Below are 20,102 nucleotides of genomic sequence, written 5' to 3'. Positions count from 1 at the left end.
TCAGTCATGCCATTACGGTTCTGCAGCTTTATTGGTTAAGCTTTTATTCTCAGAAAACTCGACTTTGTTTCAAAGAAAGATGTCATATTTGTTTTGTGGACATTTTATTGTTAAACTCCCTCCATGCACTCATCAAATAAACCATTTAAATAAGGAGTAATTTACCTGTAATATCACTTTTTTAATATACTAGTCAGTAACCAGGTCTTAGCAGTCAAATGTATTATTATATATATAGTTCATTGCTGCATAATATTTGGGATCTGTTTTCATGGCAGCATTTATGACAAAAAACACCATTTTGAGACAAAATGTATGAATGCAAAAAGGCCCCTGTGGTGCAAAAGCCTTAAGGGATGAGTATACAAGTATTTTTAATTGAATGCCATGAATATAAACATAAACATAGACCTCTTAACCCATCAAATATTTATAAAACACACTTCAACATCTCATTTAAAGTCAATGTGTTCGTTTTTTAGAGTGTAATCTTGTTTGTTTTGTCATATTATCCTAATTTACAAGAACAGCTGGTGTCATTTTGGCTGATTATTTACAAATGCATTCTGTTTGCATCGTGATGATGAACCGCTTAGCAGACCTGTGTTACCTAATGTAGCTTTGAGAGTGTGACAGGTCTGCTTATTATTAGGTGTGAGTTAAATGCAGATTGATTAAACACGTCTGAGCTGCATTACGTCACACTAACACTTTATTGTCTGCTTTCTTCTCTAAAGTCAAGAATGATCATCCCATGTGTTTATAAAAGCTCAGAAAGGACCTGTGATGTTCCCGTTTTGTGTTTCTCTGTGAGGTTCTTGGAGTTAGATTAATGAGAAATTCCTGAAAACATGGAAACACTTTTCAAGCCTGAGCTGGAGGTCTCAGAATCTGTTACAGACGCAGGAGGAGAGAGCGGTGTTATTGTTGGGAGTTAGGTCTGACGGTGATGTGAGTAAGTGTTACACGAAGGACCTTGTGTTTTCATAGTGTGTGTGACTGTCTGAGGAGGAACGGTGTGTGTGTGGGTGTGTGTGATCTGCAGCATGAAAGGACCCTTTGATGGGAGCGCTTGACTGAGCATGCTCAATACAGCAGGAAGGGGCGGGGCTTATCCGAGTCCAGAGAGAAAGTAACATCATAAAGAAAACATTTGAAATGCATTAAAAATAATAATATATCATGAGGGGAAGAAGGGGCTATCCACAGTGTTCACTACACAGCAAATATCAGAAAAAAATACATAAAAAAGTAAATAAAATAAGAGATTGGAATGGAAAATATACCAACGATTTAAATAATACTTAAAAAGTGTGTGTGTGTGTGTGTCAGAGCTATTCTTCTAACAAAAAGGAGAAGTTAATTGAAACCACAAACCACTGAGATCACATCTGTTTATCTGAAGTTAAGATAATATTTCATTAATTTCTGGTTTTGCTTGAAAACCGCTGTAAAGCCACATGCTTTCTGACACAAGTATGCTCATTATAATAAATATGGTGCACAGATCAACTTCATGAATCGCCCACTACTTTATTAATACAGATACCGGTTGTTGTTGTTGTTGTTGTTGTTGTTGTTGTGAAAATTCTCTGGTTGCTTTACTCTGAGTTGTGGCCAAAACAATCGAACTGAGGACATTAACTTGATCTTTTCCCCATTTTATTAGTCAGGGGTTATCATTTGTAGTTGCATTACTATTAAAAAGTCTTACAGGTTAATGACGTTATTCATTTGTCGAAGAAAGGATCTGAAAGCTGAGGCTGCTGATTTGGAAATAGTGGCTTACCTCATAGTACCCTTCATGCAATTACCAATGTGTTAAGGCGACATCAGGAGGGTCTACACACAACGTGTTTTTGTACCCGAGTTATAAATTCATCTGTGATCAACAACTCTGATAACTTATCTTCCTGAGCTTGACAGTTTCAAAGATAGGTGTAAAATGTTAGAGGTCAGGTGTGTGCATTGCTAAAAATAGCTGCATGCATCTGTTTCTAACCTCAGTTAAATGTTAGTGCCAGCTGTTAAACAAACGGCACCCTGTGGAGGTAATAAAATAAAGGAATAATTAACTAATATTATGACAGACCCTACATCCTGCTGAAGGCTCCTTTTTAAAGGTAACATGATTAAAGGAGGAGTTCACAATTCTTTATTGGAACTGGATTACTGAGCTGTGATCAGTTTACCTGCACATGATGGACATTCAGAGATAATGTCCTAACGCACTTCTGAAGTAAAGTGAACTAAATAAATCGTCTTCTCTTGGTGCAAACTATATTCAAGACTATATCTGAAGACAATATAAGACTTAAGCCTTGAAAAGTGATTAAATCAAGTAGATTTTTCACAAAGTTGCAGCTGAATGTCTGTCTGTTTGTTACTGCTTTTCCACTTTAGCTCAACACAAAAAAAGGGAATTAAATACTGAAGGACAAACGTGATGTGGTTGACTCTTGAACACATTCCTGTAAAATATGACACTACATAATGTGACACCAAGCACTTAATGTTTAACGATGGGTTGCAAAGTTGGGACGATGCATAATTGGCTGAGGTTTGGGACAGAAATGTAAGTTTAGACAAATTTCCTTACTGCACATCCTAACCTCTTAGGTTAGCTCCAGAAACGGCCACCTGCACTACTCTAGATTACATACAATATTAATAGCCATGTGACACTTTGAAACAGCTGACGGCCTCCAGGCCACAGAACAATCCTACTCTTAGCTAAATTAAAGTTTAGAGCGAGTTAAAGCCGATCTAGGCTCTGACAATTATGTGTTTTCCTTATTGAAATGCATTTTGTAAGTTAGTTTATATGTTAAAATGATGCTTTATATACATATAGCCTGCTTATATATAATCATCTTATTGCAGGTGCATATAATCACTTACTCTGAATCGTAAACAGGATAAGAAAACATATTTTTGACAGAAATATGTCCTAAAATGATCAGAATAAAGCATCATAACTATATAATAAGTATGATATCCAAACTTGTCTCCACTTAATATTAATATTAAAGCAGGAATGCATCGGTAACGACCCCGACTTGGAGGTCAGGATTTATGATGTGTCAGTTCCTGTCAGCTGATAAAATGAAGAGTGTTACAAAAGGAAAGTAATGAGATGAAGACGGATGACTGTTACACTGTGATGGTGTTTCATTAGCAACACAGTGACACACACACACACACACATACACAGTTCCTTTCCGCAGCGCTGAGGAATGCTGCGATCAGTCGCTGGTGAAGTTAACACGGTGACTGTAATGAAGGAAAGTTTATTTATATTCTATACTTCATTAATCTCCTGCTGTCTGACAGACATGCTGTGGAGCCGGTTTGGTTTTGGATGAGTTTAGAAAAAGGCAGCGTGGAGGGAAGAGAAGAGGAAGGAAGTCTCTATGTAACTGCAAAATATGACCCAAACATTACATTTAAAAACACTTCCAGCAACACTTGATCAGTCTCAGTTTCCTTTTACTGATGAAACTCAAATCGGTGAATTTACAGGTGTGAAATTTAAAATACAAATACTAAATACAAGGCTCCTGAAACTGTGCAACATACAGTTTACTCAAGACATGAAAATACATTTAAAAAATGCAATGAAATAGTTTAAATGGAATAATGATGCAAGTAGATACAGGAATAATCCGACTATCAAGATCTACAACTGAACGCCAGAAATGAGGGTACCCTTAGTGTGTGTGTGTGTGTGTGTGTGTGTGTGTGTGTGTGTGTGTGTGTGTGTGTGTGTGTGTGTGTGTGTGTGTGTGTGTGTGTGTGTGTGTGTGTTCTTATCTCACTTGTTTTGTATCGACCTGCCGCAGGAATGTAAAAGTGAGATTTTGCCCACTGTGTTTCCTTGAAGCAAGTATCTGTGTGTGAATGTTGTTTTCTATCTTTTGCACAAGGACATACACGTGTGTGTGTGTGTGTGTGTGTGTGTGTGTGTGTGTGTGTGTGTGTGTGTGTGTGTGTGTGTGTGTGTGTGTGACCACAAGCTGCCACAGTTTGAAGCAGGTTTATCCTGAAAGAGATTCAGTTCAGTGTATTCGACGTTCAGAGAAAGAGGACGCTTGCGCGACTTACACTTTCATTGAGTTTAAACATGTGACTCTGCTCAGGCATGATTTTAGCCTTTGAAGACCATTGACATGCACACAAACATATACAACACATAACATGAAAGGAAAAAACTAAAGTAAGTTCAGTTTCCTCAAATTCATACGTTAGTGACTCCTCATTGTCCCACCCAGTGTCTGTTCGGTCAAACTTCCTCTTAGGATTTTGAATTTGGGATTAGCATTATTTTACCTCGAGATAAACCCAGTCCTAATCTCGGTCTGGGGCTGAAAAGACTCGAGACGGGACCTGGACCTAACCCAAACAGTTTTGTCTGAAATGAGCTGAGTCTGCGGGACATATGTCTGCAGGCTGATAATCAGGCAGTGTGTTCGGCTCTCAATGGTCCTCTGTTCAGAACTCTGCCTCACTTTCTGCTCCCATGGGAACACACTGTGTGTGTGTGTGTGTGTGTGTGTGTGTGTGTGTGTGTGTGTGTGTGTGTGTGTGTGTGTGTGTGTGTGTGTGTGTGTGTGTGTGTGTGTGTGTGTGTGTGTGTGTGTGTGTGTGTGTGTGTGTGTGTGTGTGTGTGTGTGTGTGTGTGTGTGTGTGTGTTTGCATTCATTCAGACTCTGCTCTCAGATTTCAGAGGGCAGTGTGATTGGCTGAGCCTCCTGCAGACTCAGTATTGTGTCCTGTGATTGGCTGATGGGATCTGCCGGTGTCCTGCTGTCCGACTGCAGGATGTTTGGAAACATGATGATACTTTTATCTTTTGTTTTCAGAGTTTTTGTCTTTCCAGACCTTCTTTTAAGGACATTTTTTTGCTTTTGACATATTATTCTGCAGGTAACTCTAAAGTCCAGTTCAGTGTGTTCATTGTTGAAATTAGATGTGTTAATCCTCTCCCTTCTGCACGGATATCATACAGAACAATATTAAACATCATACAAAACACATATCCTTTTCTAGGAAACCATCAAAGTAGAAGAAGTTATTTTCCTTTAAAAAGTATTGAAAGTCATTCCTGATTGAATGTCCCAGGACACCTGTGATGCAGGTTCTTTATTTCCTGTCAAAAACAAACACACACAACAGAGCCTTTAAATCTGGTTTTATACGGAATAACCCTTTAACACTCAACTGTGTGTGTGTAAGACAGGCCGGACATATCAAACATCTGTTTCCACTAACAGACAGAGGGACACACACACACACACACACACACACACACACACACACACACACACACACACACACACACACAGCTCTGTTCAGTCTCCCGTGTCTGTGCTGTGTTTCCAAATGTATCCCAGTTGTGGGCCATTCACGCTGGATCGCATGACTATAGCCAAAGACACACACTCACACACACCAACACACACACACTGCCGATCGTATAACCTTATCAAAATACACACTTCTAGTTTTGCAATTCCTGGATTCTAGCATTCCTCATCTCCCACAGGAGGAACTGGGAGGCCGCCGAATATTACCCTTACTCACTGTGGTGTGTGTGTGTGTGTGTGTGTGTGTGTGTGTGTGTGTGTGTGTGTGTGTATGTGTTGCCTAATGTCAGTCGAAACCTGTAGTATTTAATTTAATTTGTCCTCATTGAGTGGAAATGCCTTCCTTTTTTATCTTGGAGTTCATTATACTTTTTCTAATTAAGGAACTTTAAGAAATGGATCGTTATGGACCATTACATCATGGACCATTGGAACCATTCAGTGGTGTGTACACATTCTGTATTTCAGGCGAACGCTGATGATTAAGTTGAAGCCATAAGATAAGACTTTATTATCAGATCAACGCCGGGGATTTTTCTTGCGTCACAGCAGCTTCATTCCCAACATCGACAAGCAGAAATAGTTTACAAAATAAGTGTGTGTGTGTGTGTGTGTTTGTACTCGCATCACCCCTACACAGAACAAAGACATTATTGCAAGAAGGAGTAAACTGTAAAAACATAACTAACTGTTCAGACATTTCACCCAAAGTCCCCCACCCACCCACCCACACACACACACTTACAGGAATGTGGTAGATGTGTGTATAGACTTGCTCTGGATAATAACTATTAAAGATTTATTCCTGAACTGTATCACACAAACACAACTACACACAGTCCAGACAGTGTGTGTGTGTCTTCAGACTTCAACCCAGGGGAACACAGCTGTGGACTGACGTATGTGTGTTTGATAGAAAATGTCATTTTTCTTGTTTGCCGTTCCGTCATTTTTTAATACTTATTTTGGCCCAAGTCAAACTAGAACAACTCGTCCGCCGCCATCTTTTTTTTATTTAACTAGAAGTGACGCGAGAGGGGTTAAAAAAACAACAGTTTACAAAATAAGACCTATTTATGGAAGGAGAAATGTCAAAATGTACTTAAAACACAAACAAAAGGTGAGAGTTTGAAGACAGAAACACTGACAACATTGGGTTAGCAACCTGTCAATCAAAAGGTAGCCCCGCCCTTAATTAGACACCGCTTTATCGTCCATGTTACGCTTAATGTGACCTTCACTCATTAAGTAATCATCATGATGTACTGAAGAAGGCTTGAGGAGTCCTTTTGTCACAGACGTCTATAGAGTCTGACCACCTGAAGGCTCAAGATTTTTCTGTTTGTGATTTGAAAAGAGTCAAAGTGACTTTTCTCCTCCTCAGTTTTCAAAGCTTGTTTCCTCTCTCCTATAATGTGGAGTTACAGAAGAGCACATTTCAACCGGATCATCCTCTTCCTTTGCTTTCTTCTCCTCATTCTTCCTGCTTTCCCTGCCTTCCTCATTGTCCTTGTGTCCTTGCTATGATTCCTTTTCCTTGATTGTCTTACTCTTCTTTCCTTTCCTTTGTTGTTCTTATTTCCTCTCGTTGTTTTTTCCTTTCCTTTATTGTGTGTGTGTGTGTGTGTGTGTGTGTGTGTGTGTGTGTGTGTGTGTGTGTGTGTGTGTGTGTGTGTGTGTGTGTGTGTGTGTGTGTGTGTGTGTGTGTGTGTGTGTGTGTGTGTGTGTGTGTGTGTGTGTGTGTGTGTGTGTGTGTGTGTGTCACACCCTCTCCTCCTTATGCAACTTCCTCCTGTGAAAGGGTTATCATGGCAACAGAACCAGAGTTCACCCAAGGAAACGCTCTGATATACTGCCAACACACACACACACACACACACACACACGCTGCACACGCTCATCAGTAACAATAACCATGAAGACTGAGGGATATAAACTAAGTTGTGTTGCAGATAGCAGGTGTTTGCTGTCAGACTGCTGTGTGTGTGTGTGTGTGTGTGTGTGTGTGTGTGTGTGTGTGTGTGTGTGTGTGTGTGTGTGTGTGTGTGTGTGTGTGTGTGTGTGTGTGTGTGTGTGTGTGTGTGTGTGTGTGTGTGTGTGTGTGTGTGTGTGTGTGTGTGTGTGTGTGTGTGTGTGTGTGTGTGTCTCTCTCTCTCTATGAACTCAGTTATGAATTCTTGTTGTATCTGGACCTTGACATCCCATGATTCATTGACAATTGTTTTGTGTGATTTATGAAAGTGATGCATTCACACAATGATATGAAGAAGGAAGCACCTCACATGATGTCCAGGATGCACATTCCTGTGTGTGTGTGTGTGTGTGTGTGTGTGTGTGTGTGTGTGTGTGTGTGTGTGTGTGTGTGTGTGTGTGTGTGTGTTTGTATTCAACCAAATGGTCCGGCATGTGTGTTTCCTCAGGTTGAGGTCATCCTCCGCTGTAATTGGGTGTGTTTGTGTATGTATGTACAGTATGTGTGTTATTGACCTACAGAAAGACATCCTGCCAATACTTTAGTTCCACACACACACACACACACACACACACACACACACACACACACACACACACACACACACGCACACAGACACTCCGTCATAGACAATAAAGAGGCCTTATTCTGCTTTTTGGGATTTTCCCTTTCCTGTAGTGTGGAACATAGGTTTTAGTGCATGTAAATGGTCTGCAAAGACTGAAATCCCTCCAGAGGGAGTTTCTGTGCTACACCTCAGGCAGTATAAGAGCTTTTTTGAGCATTAAAGTATGGAGACATGTCCCAGGAGAGGCACACAATGAACCAGAAAATGAGCATAATATTTTGGTTTGGTTTTATTCACAGCCGCCCTGTCCTGTAAAGTTAAGGATAGACAGGCACTTCCAGAACAAGCCTCCCTTCCATATTCAGCTCTTTTCTGAAAATGTAAGATATTGTCTTTCAACAACAACACTGGGAAGAGCAGGGAGAATTGAAAAAAGACGCTGGCTGTTTATAAAACCACTCTGTAGCCAGAAAGTAAAGTATTCTGAATGTTTGTCGTTGATGTGTATCTGTAGGAAGAAGGTTTTAAAGTCAAGGATTTCCCCCTGAAAGCTGTAGCATGTTTAGTGTTCCTGACTCCGTGCGGTACTTCTCTCTTTAGATAACTCTCAGACACGGCGTGACGTCTTGTTGTCCACATAGTTCTGCCGCTCTAGCGTGATACGAGGAATCCTCCATAGTGTGTTTGTGCCCAGTGATAAAGCTGCTGGATGCCGGTGAACAATGACGCTATTGTCCCACTGCAAACACACACACACACACACACACACACACACACACACCAACCAAACACACACTGAAGGTCATCAATGTTTGTTTGCATGTATAAAACAGGCAGGGGTTCTTATCACTGGTGTGTGTCCTGTTTCCTTTCAGAGGTCAAACTGAGTTCATTCGGGTCAGAGTGTGTGCACTGTGAACAAACTGTAGTAGAGCATCAGTCCATCTCTGCCAAAAAATGCACTTAATTTCACGAAACAAATGGAGTTTAGTGAAATAAAAACCCTGAAAACGTGAGCCTTGCTAACTGACATTGGTTAGAAGAGTAAGTCTTTGTGAGCAACAAAGGAAAGTGGGATGTTTACCTCACGGGCACATTGTGCAACTCATACGTGCAAATATCTGTGTTAATGTGTTCGTGTTTCCAGCTGGGAGAAACCCTGATTCCTCACTGAGCCCCTAATGATGCAGATTTGACAGAATAAGCAAACAGAACTGCACTCCTAATGTCAGTTCATTAAAAACACGTTTCATAAATAACGTGCTGGATTGATCCAGGGCAGGGTCTGCCACTCTGCAGCGGGCTCCTGATGATGATGATGATGATGATGATGATGATGGACACGTTTCAAAGTCATGCAAATCTCAACTTCCCAAATGACGACCCTAAAAACAGATGTGTGTGTGTGTGTGTGTGTGTGTGTGTGTGTGTGTGTGTGTGTGTGTGTGTGTGTGTGTGTGTGTGTGTGTGTGTGTGTGTGTGTGTGTGTGTGTGTGTGTGTGTGTGTGTGTGTGTGTGTGTGTTAGGGGGTCACACCCTCTCCTCCTTATGCAACTTCCTCCTGTGAAAGGGTTGTCATGGGAACAGAACCAGAGTTCACCCAAGGAAACGCTCTGATATACTGCCCGCGCACACACACACGCTGCACACACTCATCAGTAACAATAACCATGAAGACTGAGGGATATAAACTAAGTTGGGTTGCAGACAGCAGGTGTTTACTGTCAGACGTGTGTGTGTGTGTGTGTGTGTGTGTGTGTGTGTGTGTGTGTGTGTGTGTGTGTGTGTGTGTGTGTGTTACAGCAGTGATTTAGATTTAGTCTGCTCTGTCAGACACAGGAAACCTCTCCCACACACACACGCCTTTCTAGGAACAATGAGTTTATGGGATGCTCAGAACACACACGCACATACTCAGAGGAATCACGTACACACCGGAGATCCAACTTTTGACAATCGATCAATCTTCAAATTAATATTCCTGCACGATTGTGTTTGAATGCAGTTATCATTCAGCCTCTAGAATATTTAGATTAGCTTTTTTCTCAGTTTTATATCATTTCAAAGTGAATATTTTACAAAAAGAAGACAATTAAAGACATTATATTGGACTGGCATGGACATTTTTTGCTAGTTTCTGACATTTTGTACAATATTTAGTCCAATAATTTGCAGATTTGATAATAGAAATGATAGTCAGTTGCTTATTTTTACTCTAATACACATCAAAACACACCTGCATGACTTAAACCTGCTGATCTGACATGTTTTATTAAGTTAACAGTAATTATTCTGCTATTTGGGGTTTTCCCTCTTCTGTAGTGTGTTATATACTGTAGGTTTGTGTGCGTGTAAATGGTCTGCAAAGGCTAAAATCCCAAAGTCTCCTCCAACTCTTTACATTTTGTAATAGCTGTAATTCCTTTTTCCTCGCTGACCTCTGACCTCTCTCTGTTGCAGATGAGCGTGAGGCGGTGCAGAAGAAGACCTTCACTAAGTGGGTGAACTCTCACCTGTCCCGGGTCTCCTGCAGGATCACCGACCTCTACATGGACCTGAGGGACGGACGCTCGCTCATCAAGCTGCTGGAGGTCCTGTCCGGAGAGAGGCTGGTGAGTGCAGACACTGTTGGGGCTTTTATTTTGAAAGGGTAGCAGTACAAGAGCAGGACAATTAGATTTTATTTTTTACAAACTGAAAAGATATGAGCGATAAACTTTGACATTTGGGGAAATTCTCGGATATCTTGCTGCTTCTATATCATCTCTCTCTGGCTGCGCTCACACACACTCCCTCACACACACTCCCTCACACACTCTCCTTATCTGGTGTTTGAACACTGACTTGATGACCTATATTCATTAACAGGGTGTTCACTTATATCAATAGTAACTGGGCTTTACAACACATTGTTGGACAACATCTAACATTTAATTTACTCCTTTTATTTATTTAGTATTTTTTTTAGGAAAATAGAGTAAGAGAATCCACCTGTGCACGGTCAGTGTTTGTACTCACAAATATCTCAAAACGTTACATTTAAAACAACTTTAACGATTGTCTCTGGATTGTAGTGTTTGATATGAAATGTTTATCTTCTTAACTTCAGAATAAAAGGGTTATTGTGACGGTGGCGCTGCAGGAGGAAGGTTTTTATGTGACTTACAGTCGAACAAATTTCTAGGAAACTCATGTATTTTTTAGCTATATAATCCATCCTTTTTCTTCCAGTTTTTGCTGCTTTGTCATATTGATTGACTCATAATAACACTAGGAGTTGGTTTAATATACTGCTAGAGTGTGGTGTAGTAAATAGGTTGAGGTCAGTGAGGTCTTCTCCTTCTTGTTTTCCTGGCGTCTCTCCAGCCTCTTCTCTCTGCTGTCATCCGGTCTTTTCAGGACCTGTCAAACACACACAGAGAGCAAACACAGCCAGCTAGGAAATGACTTAATTTTTTCTTCACAAACACTTTGTCATTTATTTATTCTGTTTAATTTTTACAGTTTTGAATGTTTTTCTTCAGGGCAGAGAGCCAAAGAGCCTGTGGCACTTTGGAGGAGGAAGTGAGGGAACGGGAGAGGAAGAATATGTGGAAAAGGATGGAGGGAGAAAGAGAGGGATATTATTGAGTTATAACAAGCTGGCAGAAGCAGAGCGATAGTGAAGTGGTGATCTGGATGAATGCAGAGAATAACAGTGGGGGGGTGTTAGTGTTGTGAAAGAAGTCATTGAGTAACTTTGAGGGGCCAGCTGGAGCCAAACCGCCTCCAGCAGCAGCAGAAGAATCTGTCCGCTGCAGAGGAAGCTTTTATGGGGTCATTTCAGACATCTTTCTGCTGCTTTGATTCAATTATTCTCACTCAGGTAATGGGGACGAGATAGTTTAGCAGATGTCGGGTATATCTGAAGAGTAATATACAAGCTTTTATGATTTATATTTTCCACAAATCCCACAATGTGTTAGTCCTGCTTTCTGAAGCCTTTTGCTTTCTACTATTTTTTTGACCTGCCTGTTTTTATTCATTTAAAACAGGCTCAGTCCTTTTATTAAACACCTGTTCACTGTGAGGTAAAACTGTAGGAAAGTGAGGTAAATTTTCCAAATATAGTCTTGAATGTGAGATATAGGGCCCCTTTAACTACAAGCACAGTCGTATACAACATGGAGCAAAATAAATCAGTGGGTTTGTAAAAAGAAAGAAGGAAGGGATCACAGCTGAATGTAAAAGTAGGTTTTGAAGAGTGATTTGAAAGAACATTAGAGAGGATTTGGGTTTATTTCACATCCAAGGCTAACAAAAGGTGTGTCAGGATGCAGGAAACTAAAAAGCGAGCATGATTTAAGTCCAATTTTGAGTAAGAGTTTCTCTAAAAAGCTGAACAAAGAGGGAAAGCATCACATCTCTACCCAGCATGACTCAGCGAGATGCTTCAGTCTTTTACTCTGGAGGAGAAAAATGTGTGTGTGCTGATCTGTGTGATGGTTTGTTAATGTGTGTGTGAGGAAATCAAACAGCAGTGTTATTGTTGGTCGGCCTGCTGCTGTAGTTTGGAAGGAGGACATGTGGATGTACCGTCTGACTTTTATTTAGTTTTATTTATATTCATAACATCACCCGTGTGTCATCCAGAGGAGAGGAAGCAGTCTGGAGTTAGTTTGATGATCAGGATTTGAGGTCATTTAGAAAGGTAATATTATATTTAATGGTTATTATCAGCGTGTTAATTGCATCAGCGCTTCTGCAGAGCATCCTGAGTTTAATCCTGACAGGATGCAGAGGCCGCTCACACACAGATGGGCTTTTTAAATGCTGCTCTTATCCTCAAGGGAACTCTGTTTCTATACAGTATATGTTTGATAATTTAGGAAGCGCGTTAAGAAAGAAGTACTACTGTAAACACATTTCAAGATACTTTAAGTATTTTCATTTTATGCTTCCAGTTGATTCTATTCCATTTAACTGGGAAACATTTAATTATGTAGTTTTTCCATGACAAATGCATCATAAACATATGAAATATAATGCATTTCTTTGGCTTTCGGCCTGGTATTTAATTAATAACAAAAGTTAAAGCAGTTCCCATTCCTTATCTGTTAACTATCCAAGCCTTTGAGATGACTTAAGCATTAAAGAAAAACGTGAAAAGTCAGCTACCATTTTTTACTGGATGAGTATTTGATATTGACTTTATATTATTCAAATCTCTCAGCAGTTCCTGGTGTTTTTTTTAGCAGAAAAGCCATCTTTTGAATTTGGATCCGTGTTCACTTCATGGCGGTAGTTTGGTTAATATTTATCTAAACTATTTTTTGGGGGGTTATTTATTGCTCTAATATTAACAACTTTTTTGGGATGTTTATATTGCGGTTATGATTTAGTGATATTGTTTAGTCAAAGTGACGTTATAAAAGCACTTTCACTGATCACTGAACCCAATAAGAAGTCTCAGTCTGCAGCTGTTTCTGTTTCTGGAGACTAACTAAAAAGTGACATAATACAAACATGTTTTTGCCTCTGTCATATTAATAATATCACTAATACTTCGCCCTCTTCTGTAAATAACCGTCAATGTGTTTTTGTTCCAGCCCAAACCCACTAAAGGCAGGATGCGTATCCACTGCCTGGAGAACGTGGACAAAGCTCTGCAGTTCCTGAAGGAGCAGCGGGTCCACCTGGAGAACATGGGCTCGCACGACATCGTGGACGGGAACCACCGGCTGACGCTCGGCCTCATCTGGACCATCATCCTCCGCTTCCAGGTAACACACACACAACTTCAAGAGAGATCATCCGAAGGACAAAGAGGATAATGGGAATGTTATGGAAATGAAGGATCGAAGGGAAGGTCGTGAAGTTTCCGGGGGCCGCGCGATATGTGTAGACTTTCTGCTCTGTTGAATCCTGAAGGGTCTTCATCTGCTTCAAAGGCAGGGACGCCCTCTTTAGAAGACTGTATTCACACTCTGCATTACACCGTGTGTGCGTGTGTTGTTGTGTGTTGTTGTGTGGTTGCGTATCTCGGAGAGGATGTCGTCATCAGGGCAGAGAACAGTTGGGAGGAAAGGATTTAGCTTTTATAAGCTGCAAGGATTAAAAAAACTCTTTTTAGTGGATTTGTGTGTGTGTGTGTGTGTGTGTGTGTGTGTGTGTGTGTGTGTGTGTGTGTGTGTGTGTGTGTGTGTGTGTGTGTGTGTGTGTGTGTGTGTGTGTGTGTGTGTGTGTGTGTGTGTGTGTGTGTGTGTGTGTGTGTGTGTGTGTGTGTGTGTGTGTGTGTGTGTGTGTGTGTACGTGCAAGCGTGCGTGCGTGCGTGTGTGTGATACTGTAAGCCTTGGTGGTGTTGATGTTGCTGACTGTGGCTCAGTTGAGGCTCATGCTTCTGTCAGGCTGAAACTGATGGGCGCTATCGATGAAGGTGAGGTGTGTGTGTGTGTGTGCTCTTGTACTGTCTTTGTGAGGCTTTTTTTTAGTACAGCTTAAGATAGTTTTAAAATTGAGGATTGTTTCAGAAACATTTGTGTTGTACGTGAGGGCGTTTTCCAGAAGCCGTGTCATGTTGGACAGTGACAACTTTTGGAAGACGATGACATGTTTTGAAATTTGAAATCTAGAAAGCGAACACATTTTCACAACTTAAGTTATAGTAGGGTTTATATAGTGAGGACAGTTTTAGGCAGTCAGAACATTCTTAGAAGTAAAGACTAACTTGTTTTTGGGTTTGAAATGAACTTGGTGAAGGTTTGGGCTAAATATTCTGAATGTCCTCACAAGTATGGAAGTGCAGATGTGTGTGTGTGTGTGTGTGTGTGTGTGTGTGTGTGTGTGTGTGTGTGTGTGTGTGTGTGTGTGTGTGTGTGTGTGTGTGTGTGTGTGTGTGTGTGTGTGTGTGTGTGTGTGTGTGTGTGTGTGTGTGTGTGTGTGTGTGTGTGTGTGTGTGTGTGTGTGTGTGTGTGTGTTGATGTGAGGACAGACAGTGAACGCATCATGTCAGCAGAGGACATCCCTCTAAATGGATTACACATGTATGCATGAGGGGAAGAGTTTAAAGCTCACAACGACCCGGGACGTTTAGATGCATTTATTAGTTTAGTGATGACTGTATGGACTGTTAATCTCTTCACAGCACCAGTAAATGTCCCACACAAACCCAGCATTCAGAACAATGTTTTACAGCTGCAAAAACAACAGGGATGTGCACAGGAGCAATGTTTTTTAATGCATGATATTTTGTTTCTCTTATTTTTACTATGGTTATGACTATTTTCGAAAAACACATGAAGTTTAAACATGTTTTAATGCATAAAGTGAACTATTATCTATGGATAAAATAATATAATTGCAAGAAGAATTAGCATTTTATTTTGTTCCAGGAAAAAGAAAAGAAAAAATGCATTTACTTTTACTTAATCATATGAACAGAGAGTTAAAAATGCTGAATAAATGCATTAAATTATTCTTCAAATGCAATAAATACAGTTTATTTAATCATCTTTAGCGTCTCAGAAAGACAATTATAAAACAATATATATCTTAAGTCAAGTTTCTTCAAAGGTATGATCAAAAAAAGCTGCTGAATTGGATGTTTTTCTCTATTTTAATGCACTGTGTGTATCTGTGTGTGTCTCAGATCCAGGACATCAGCGTGGAGACGGAAGACAACAAGGAAAAGAAGTCGGCTAAAGATGCTCTGCTGCTCTGGTGTCAGATGAAGACTGCAGGGTGAGCGTTCAGACTACATTTCCCATCAGCCCCGTTACCTCCTTCTCCTTTCCCTGGAGTCACAAATTAGAAGAGAGCTTCACTAAATATTTTATAGCTTTGATCCTGTGTGCTCTGCAGAGTTGAGGATATTAACGTCTGACAGTGATGCTCCCATTAGATCAGTTATTCTGAATTATGGGATGTGATGTGAAAAAGTGAAACAGTGTGAAACTAAATAAAGATTTCCTCTTCCTGTGCAGATATCCAAACGTCAACATCCACAACTTCAGCACCAGCTGGAGGGACGGGATGGCCTTCAACGCCCTCATCCACAAACACAGGTAAGAGCTCACACACACACACACACACACACACGCTCACAAACACACACACACATGGCCCTCGATCATTTCAGTATGTTTTTTATTATCTATTTCCCAAATCGTTCCGCCCTACTTCTCATTCTGACATGAGAACTATTTGTCAGCGGCTGTATTCACGTGACAGAAGAATGATTCTCTAGCATCACGTCATTCCTCATGCCTCTGCAGACAGTCTGCTCTTTAATAAGTCCGTCTCAGCTGATCGGTCAGCAGACCCACATCTAACCACAGCACGGCATTATGCACACATCACTGAAACACAGGAGGAGGAGGAGGAGGAGGAGGAGGAGTCACGCAGCGGAGGAGAGAAATTAAAGACTCATTATCTGGAAAGACGCTCCTCTTCGGAGATAATTGATCATTTAGGTTCTCTTTTATAAACACAGAAGAAAAGTACAGCTGCATATTACTCACACATGATTCAGATCCCCTAATATTAAGGATTTTAACACCAGATCTTAGATATCTGAATAAGAAAAGATGTTGGACCTAGAAGAAGAAAATGGAAATGTATAGAAATTCGAAAACACAAGAGTTCAATCTGTCAATCAAACTTTATTTAGAAAAGAGTCCTCGTCTTTGGGTTAGAGGCCTCTCGGTTTTTATGTTGTCATGCATCTTTTCTAATGTTTGTTTTTCTTGTCTTCAGACCCGACCTGATCGACTTTGACAAGCTGAAGAAATCAAACGCTCACCACAACCTGCAGAATGCCTTCAACCTGGCCGAGCAGCACCTGGGCCTCACCAAGCTGCTGGACGCCGAGGGTAACACACACACTCACACACACTCACACGCCACGTACACACATAAACAGTATGCACTCTGACCTTTGTTCTCTGTGTGTGTGCAGACATCAGCGTGGACCACCCCGATGAGAAATCCATCATCACGTACGTGGTGACCTACTATCACTACTTCTCCAAGATGAAGGCGCTGAAGGTGGAGGGGAAGAGGATCGGAAAGGTAACCCCCCCCCTCCTCAGATACATTCCTAGATTATAATCCTTTATTGATCCCAGATTGGGAAATGAAGGGCTTTACAAGTACAATAAAAGCAAAGTGTGCTGGGTTTTTGGAAAGGGGAATACAGCAGATTTTATTTTATTTACATTTTATTCCAAAATGAAGCCAATATTACTAAATCCAATTTTCCCCGCTGATTAGAAGTAATCTGCTATTGGTTCTTATTCTGGATTCCGAATTTGAATATACAGAATAAGAAATACTACACTATAAAGACCATCCTACTGCTTATACAATATGAACATAGTGTGCAAAATCTCTTTTTACTTTGAAGTGGGAATGCCGTCAGTAAGTGTGAGTATAAACTTTGCAGGAGTTTTAAATAAAAGACAGAAACCTAAGAAACTTTTCTCTCCTCAGAGACATTAAAGAAGCATGCTGGAGTTTCATTAAAGGTGTCTCCCGGTCTTTTCAGGTTCTGGACAACGCCATCGAGACGGAGAAGATGGTGGATAAGTACGAGTCTCTGGCCTCCGACCTGCTGGAGTGGATCGAGCAGACCATCATCATCCTCAACAACAGGAAGTTCGCCAACTCCCTGGTGGGGGTCCAGCAGCAGCTGCAGGCCTTCAACACCTACCGCACCGTGGAGAAGCCCCCAAAGTCAGTCACACACACACACACACACACACACACACACACACACACACACCAAGATGTATTTAAAACTTTCCCCAGACAAAGCGTTTTCTTCTGCTTTATATTTTTCCTTCCCTACAGCTCAGAGGATATAAAATATGTGCAGTAATGCATACGATAAAACTGCCTCCCCAAATCAGTGCATTTATATATAATAAATGTGCGTTAAAATACGGCTTAAATTGTTTTAAGGCCTAGCTTTATGTCATCGTATCAGACATTATTACAGAGATTTTGTTGAGTTATTTCTGTATTGGTAAAATAACAATGTGTGTGTGTGTGTGCAGGTTCACAGAGAAGGGAAACCTGGAGGTTCTTCTGTTCACCATCCAGAGTAAGATGAGAGCAAACAACCAGAAGGTGTACACTCCTCGAGAGGGGAAACTCATCTCCGACATCAACAAGGTCAGTAAGCATCCTTTATATTCTACATTTGTTCATCATTTACTATAATGTGTGTTTAAACAACTTTATAAAACAAGTTCAATTGTTAAATCCAACATGTATGTAAGAGATTATCCTTCATTTTCACATAAACAAAACGTCTAATTTGAAATAAAACCCGTTAGACTTTCAGAATCTGAGTGTATTAATGTTGTTTGCTGTTGTCGGGTGCGTTTGTTTTAGGCGTGGGAGCGTCTGGAGAAGGCGGAGCACGAGCGGGAGCTGGCGCTGAGGACGGAGCTGATCCGTCAGGAGAAGCTGGAGCAGCTCGCCCGGCGCTTCGATCGCAAAGCCGCCATGAGGGAGACGTGGCTGAGCGAGAACCAGCGGCTCGTCTCACAGGTAACAAACAAACCTTCATTTACCGTATCTAACAAATAAAACCTCATATTTTACCAAAGAACTTCACTGTTTTATTTAGGGTATTGTAATGTTGATAGTATAGTATACTCTTATATTAATTATAACATGTGTAAATGTTTCTCTCAACTTCCTTCATATCCTTCCTTTACTCTTTCCTTGCTTCCTTCCTGCTTCCATTCTTCTCCTCAACCTTGTGTCCTTTCATCTTTCCTTTCCTTTATTCCTCTCTTCTCTCCCTTGTCTCACTTCATCTCTCCTCCTCTTGCTTCTTTTCTCTCTCTCGTTTCTTAATTTTCTTCCTTCCTCATCTCCTTTTTCTGTTTGTTAACCTGTTCTTTTATTGTCTCCTTTTCTTGCTCCTTACTTGTGTCTTTTCCTATCCTCGTCTCCTTTCCACTCTCTTCTCCTCTTTCCTATATTTGTTTTCCTACCTTTTCTGTTCTTGTTTCCTTTCCTCTCTCCTTTACTCTGTTTTTCTTGTTCTGTTCTTTCTTCTATCCTCTCCTTTCCTTGTTTTCTTTCCTTTTATCTTTCCTCACCTTGTCTCCTTCCCCCTGTCCTCTTACAGGATAACTTTGGATTCGACCTGCAGGCGGTAGAAGCTGCCACTAAGAAACATGAAGCCATAGAAACAGACATCGCCGCCTACGAGGAGCGAGTCCAGGTCAGATTTGAACCGCCATATCTCTCATATTTAGTAGTGTTAGAACTCAAAACTAAACAAAGTCTGTGTCCTCCTCTCATCTCGGTGCTTCAGGCAGGTGGTTTCCGTGGCGAGGGAGATGGAGACTGAGAATTACCACGACATCAAACGCATCACGGCGAGGAAGGACAATGTGATCCGTCTGTGGGAGTACCTGCTGGAGCTGCTGAAGGCCCGCCGGCAGCGGCTGGAGATGAACCTGGGGCTGCAGAGGGTCTTCCAGGAGATGCTCTACATTATGGACTGGATGGACGAGATGAAGGTATGGGGGGAGAAACCTGGGCAGGGGGGGCTGAGTAAAAAATATCATGTCTATGAGGCGAAGGGGGAACAAAATAATGCTCTTTAAGTGTGCTCCAGAGAGTTGCTGTGAAAGGCACTCCTCGATCTGAAGTGCACTTCATTTATTTTGTGATGACCCCCCCCCACCCCTCCACTCTCCCTGCAGATGCTGCTCCTCTCTCAGGACTACGGGAAGCACCTCCTGGGGGTGGAGGACCTGCTGCAGAAGCACGCTTTGGTGGAGGCCGACATCAGCATCCAGGCCGACCGAGTGAAGACCGTCAACCGCAACGCTCAGAAGTTCGCAGACGACATGGAGGGTGAGACGGGGAGGGAGAGAGAGAGAGAGAGGCAGACTGCTAGCAGACATTTTAGTTATTTTATCCTTTTATATTTTATTGAATAGGCAGCTTTCGTTGTTGTTATTTCATAAATAAACATACATTACAAGTCTTCTCCTCTACCTCTACTCTCTCTCTCTCTCTCTCTCTCTCTCTCTCTCTCTCTCTCTCTCTTCCTCATCCTCATCCTTTTTCTTCTCCTCTTGTTTCTCCCTCTCCATCTCTTTCATCCTACCTCTTTATTGACCTCCAACTCTTCTTCCTACTTCTTGTTTCTCCTCTACGTATCTCTCTCTTGTCTCTGTCTCTCTTCCT

The 20,102-nt window shown here is 41.2% G+C and overlaps 1 protein-coding gene across 2 annotated transcripts in view; it reads left to right on the top strand.

The window, feature by feature from the left end:
• The window catches only part of sptbn1 (spectrin, beta, non-erythrocytic 1), an 87,513-nt gene that overhangs the window by 42,123 nt on the left and 25,288 nt on the right, over nucleotides 1–20,102 (top strand). For both annotated transcript variants that reach the window (XM_063874218.1, XM_063874217.1), the window contains 12 exons: nucleotides 10,367–10,518; nucleotides 13,495–13,668; nucleotides 15,535–15,626; nucleotides 15,869–15,949; nucleotides 16,641–16,756; nucleotides 16,843–16,955; nucleotides 17,431–17,618; nucleotides 17,942–18,059; nucleotides 18,282–18,440; nucleotides 19,030–19,125; nucleotides 19,223–19,426; nucleotides 19,613–19,766. In XM_063874218.1, coding sequence (XP_063730288.1) covers nucleotides 10,367–10,518; nucleotides 13,495–13,668; nucleotides 15,535–15,626; nucleotides 15,869–15,949; nucleotides 16,641–16,756; nucleotides 16,843–16,955; nucleotides 17,431–17,618; nucleotides 17,942–18,059; nucleotides 18,282–18,440; nucleotides 19,030–19,125; nucleotides 19,223–19,426; nucleotides 19,613–19,766 — 1,647 coding nt within the window. The remainder of the gene's footprint in view (nucleotides 1–10,366; nucleotides 10,519–13,494; nucleotides 13,669–15,534; nucleotides 15,627–15,868; nucleotides 15,950–16,640; nucleotides 16,757–16,842; nucleotides 16,956–17,430; nucleotides 17,619–17,941; nucleotides 18,060–18,281; nucleotides 18,441–19,029; nucleotides 19,126–19,222; nucleotides 19,427–19,612; nucleotides 19,767–20,102) is intronic.

Source organism: Eleginops maclovinus, chromosome 22, assembly GCF_036324505.1.
Source record: "Eleginops maclovinus isolate JMC-PN-2008 ecotype Puerto Natales chromosome 22, JC_Emac_rtc_rv5, whole genome shotgun sequence".
Taxonomy (NCBI): Eukaryota; Metazoa; Chordata; class Actinopteri; order Perciformes; family Eleginopidae; genus Eleginops; species Eleginops maclovinus.
Note: the sequence above shows the minus strand (reverse complement) of the source record. Positions and strands in the feature narration are given on the sequence as shown.